General features: G+C 45.7%; 1 protein-coding gene across 1 annotated transcript in view; it reads left to right on the top strand.

Moving 5' to 3' along the window:
* Window positions 1-3034: 3034 nt before the first annotated feature.
* IGF2BP3 (insulin like growth factor 2 mRNA binding protein 3) overlaps window positions 3035-3299 on the top strand; it is a 155330-nt gene continuing 155065 nt past the window's right edge. Inside the window, exon 1 of the mRNA XM_029930061.1 lies at window positions 3035-3209. Within this exon, the coding sequence (XP_029785921.1) occupies window positions 3035-3209 (175 nt within the window). The remainder of the gene's footprint in view (window positions 3210-3299) is intronic.

Raw genomic sequence — 3299 nt, 5'->3', positions numbered from 1 at the left:
TTGATTTCTGAGCTTGTATGACTCCTGTATGTTTTTAAGGTCCTAGACGGAGTATCCAGTTTGTTAAAATAATACACAGATTAAGTTCACGAGTCCCAGGAACATATTTCATCAAAACAGCACACAGTTGTCTTAAATTCCAGCTGTTAGATGTGTTTGATAGTGACCGACAAGCACGGGCTAGCGGGCTAGCATTTATGGAAGATAAACAATTTATCCCATGCTTTAGAAGTAGATCCTTCCTTAGGTCTCAGTGAGAGCAAATACAGTGATCAATCCAGAAGGTTCCACTCAAGTGACTTTGGAAGCAAGCTGAATATAGAAAATTTGTTCTTAATGAAAAATTACTAAAAGTTAAATGATCAAAAGACTAGTTTATAATATTTAAAGAGCTACTTAGAAAAGCAAACATTACTAAATGAATGAAAACACATTTCTCAAATAGCTTTTGATCACATGCAACAGGTACATGAAAAAAATTCCTAATTTTTTATATTTACAGTTTGAATACTATAGTAAAGGAGGAATACATATTTTTCCTTTTTTTTTTGAAGAATAAAGGTTTTTTTGTGCTGCTTCGGCAGCACATATACTAGAATAAAGGTTTTTTTTTTTTAACATGAAAAGGAAAATTAAGCTCTTTTTGGAAGCTAAACCTAAACTTAAAATCTCACCACCCAAATGTTCCTTACTGAACTCATACTATAGTTCTAAGCTTTATTACACAATAATAGCACATTTGTCTTCTCGATCTCATAAAGTAAAAACATTTCACTAAATTAACGAAAATACTGTGAAAGTGAGTTTACATTTAAAAGGTTGGATTTGCTTGGCAGAAAGAGAAAAACCTGTTAGAACAGTTGCATTTAAAATGGATGATTTGACATCTTCCGGTTCCTTAATACAAAATTGTAAGTTCCTTTTAAAAGAAAAAATGTAAATTTCATGCAACAATTCCCACATGTTGAAAGAATTGCCATTCACTTTAATTGGAAAACATACTTTAAATGTCATATACAGATATGACAGAAACGAACTCTGATCCAATTTTAATTACTGAAATGTTTTCAATTTAAGTCATATTTTCTCTATCACACATTTTCTACTAAGAGTACCAGATCATTCAAGATTCCTGTTTCTATTTCCCTGCTACACAGAATTTCATTCGCTTTTTAAAAACTAAGCATTTTTCGTCTTTTCCATGGAATACCTGTTAAAAATATACCCCAAGTAAATGGTGCAAATGAAGCTTTTGAGTGGAGTGCACAGTCATTAAACGACACTAGTAGATTTCCATAAGAACCCGAGCACTGTGTTCATTTCCGTATTCCTCTTCTCCAGTCTACATTTTGTTGGCCCAGTAAAGGCTTCACCGGGCCCAGACCCTCCCCCACACACCCACCATTGTACTCGTTACATCCAGGGGAAATTATGAATGGTTCTCATGGCCAGATGCCGGCAAAAACGAGGCAGAAAAAGATTTCAACAATTTTTCAAGGGCGAATATCACCTAGGGGTAACGCAGGGCGGTCTTCCTGTTTTAAGAGTCCCAAGTTCTCCAACTAAAATTCTTTAAATAAAAGTACCAGCCTACCCCACTCCTCCTCCTCCTCTGGAAACTACAGGAAGAAAAGGTTTCCGTTTGGATACCGACTTTTCCCACTATGACTTCTCTCCTTCGGCCTCCGAGGCTCGGAGCGCCCCCATCCCCACGCCAAATACCTCCGCTTCTCCGCTCCCCTCCCCCACCGGTGGCCAAGCCCGCCCCCGGCCTCATTTATCTCTGAGCCTTTTCTGAATCGCGCAACCAATCGCAAACGCGAAGCCTAGAGGCAACGCGAGCGCAGGCGGAGGAGGTGTCGCCCAGACACCCGCCCAGGACGCCGCGGGCTCCCTTCCCCCACCGCCTTGACTAGGGGCCGCCCCACTTCCCCGGTGCCCGGGCCCGTGAAGGGTGCATAAGGTGGGGCGCGTCTGCCCGCTTCTCCCGCCCCCTCGCACCCCCTCGCTGCGTTTCCGCCCCTGCCAGGTCTGGAAACGTGCTTGCGGCTTTGCAGAGGTTACACTTCAAATGTCATCAAAGCCACAAGGCGAGTTCGAAATTGCGACTCTTTGGGTTTGTTAATTACCTATTTAAAAAAATCGAATATTTAAAACTCTGGCAACTAGAAGCTGAGAAATTGCCTAATTAGCACCTCCACCCGAATCTCATTAAAAGAAATTCTTCCCTTCCTCCCCTCCCCCTCAGGATCCGCCCCGACCAGATAACCCTTTCCAAACTCTGTTGTGACAATCAGCGCCGCCGGCCGCGCTCCCCTCCGCGCCTCGGCTGAGTCTCCTTTAGCAATTTTTTTTTTTTGCCTCTTCCTCCTCTCCTCTCAGGGTCTCTCGCTCAAGCTCATTTCCCCTCCCCCTCTCTTCCTCCTCTTTCCCCCCCTCCCCCGAAACCCACTCTAATTGAGGCGCTGGGATCCCTCACGTGAGACGTTGATTTGTAGTTTGAACACGTGGCTCATTCAAAAAGCCGGACACTCGGAGCGGATTTTTTCCGCCTCCTGCGCCTTCCTCCCCGCCACCCCTTCCCCCTCCCTCCTGCCAGTCACCCTTCTGGGTTTTTTTTTTTTCCATGGGGAGGCGGCGCTTTCCCTCACGTAGTGTGATATTTTCACAGTCCGCTGGCCGATGCCAAAGGGGTTGGGGAGGAAGAGACAAAAAGTAGTTCTTCTCCCCTCCTCCTCCTCTCCTTTTTCTCGCTAATCCCGCCTCCTCCTCAGAGTTAGGAAGACTCGTTGATGGGTTTGGGTCGCAGCAAGGCTTTTCTTTTCTTTTCTTTTTTTTCAATACCCAGAAAAGGAAAAACAAGAACCTTAGGATTTGATTTTTCGCTCGTCGTTCTTGTTCTTGGTTCCTACGGTGTTGGTGTGTTTTAAGGCGAGAAGACGAAGGGAACAAAACCCGCCGGAGCCCTCCATCACTGTGGGTGGTTTTAATTTTTCGTTTTCCTCTGAATTTTTTTTAACAACCACTCTTCACAATGAACAAACTGTATATCGGAAACCTCAGCGAGAATGCCGTCCCTTCGGACCTGGAAAGTATTTTCAAGGACGCCAAGATCCCGGTGTCAGGACCCTTCCTAGTGAAGACTGGCTACGCGTTCGTGGACTGTCCGGACGAGAACTGGGCCCTTAAGGCCATCGAGGCGCTTTCAGGTGGGCCCGCCCCGGCCCCGCCGGCGCGCCCGCTCCAGCCCTGCCTGGGTCGCGCACCCGGAGCCAGGCCCGCGGCTGCCGCCCGGGCTT

Source organism: Suricata suricatta, chromosome 2 (genome assembly GCF_006229205.1).
Source record: "Suricata suricatta isolate VVHF042 chromosome 2, meerkat_22Aug2017_6uvM2_HiC, whole genome shotgun sequence".
Taxonomy (NCBI): domain Eukaryota; kingdom Metazoa; phylum Chordata; class Mammalia; order Carnivora; family Herpestidae; genus Suricata; species Suricata suricatta.
Note: the sequence above shows the minus strand (reverse complement) of the source record. Positions and strands in the feature narration are given on the sequence as shown.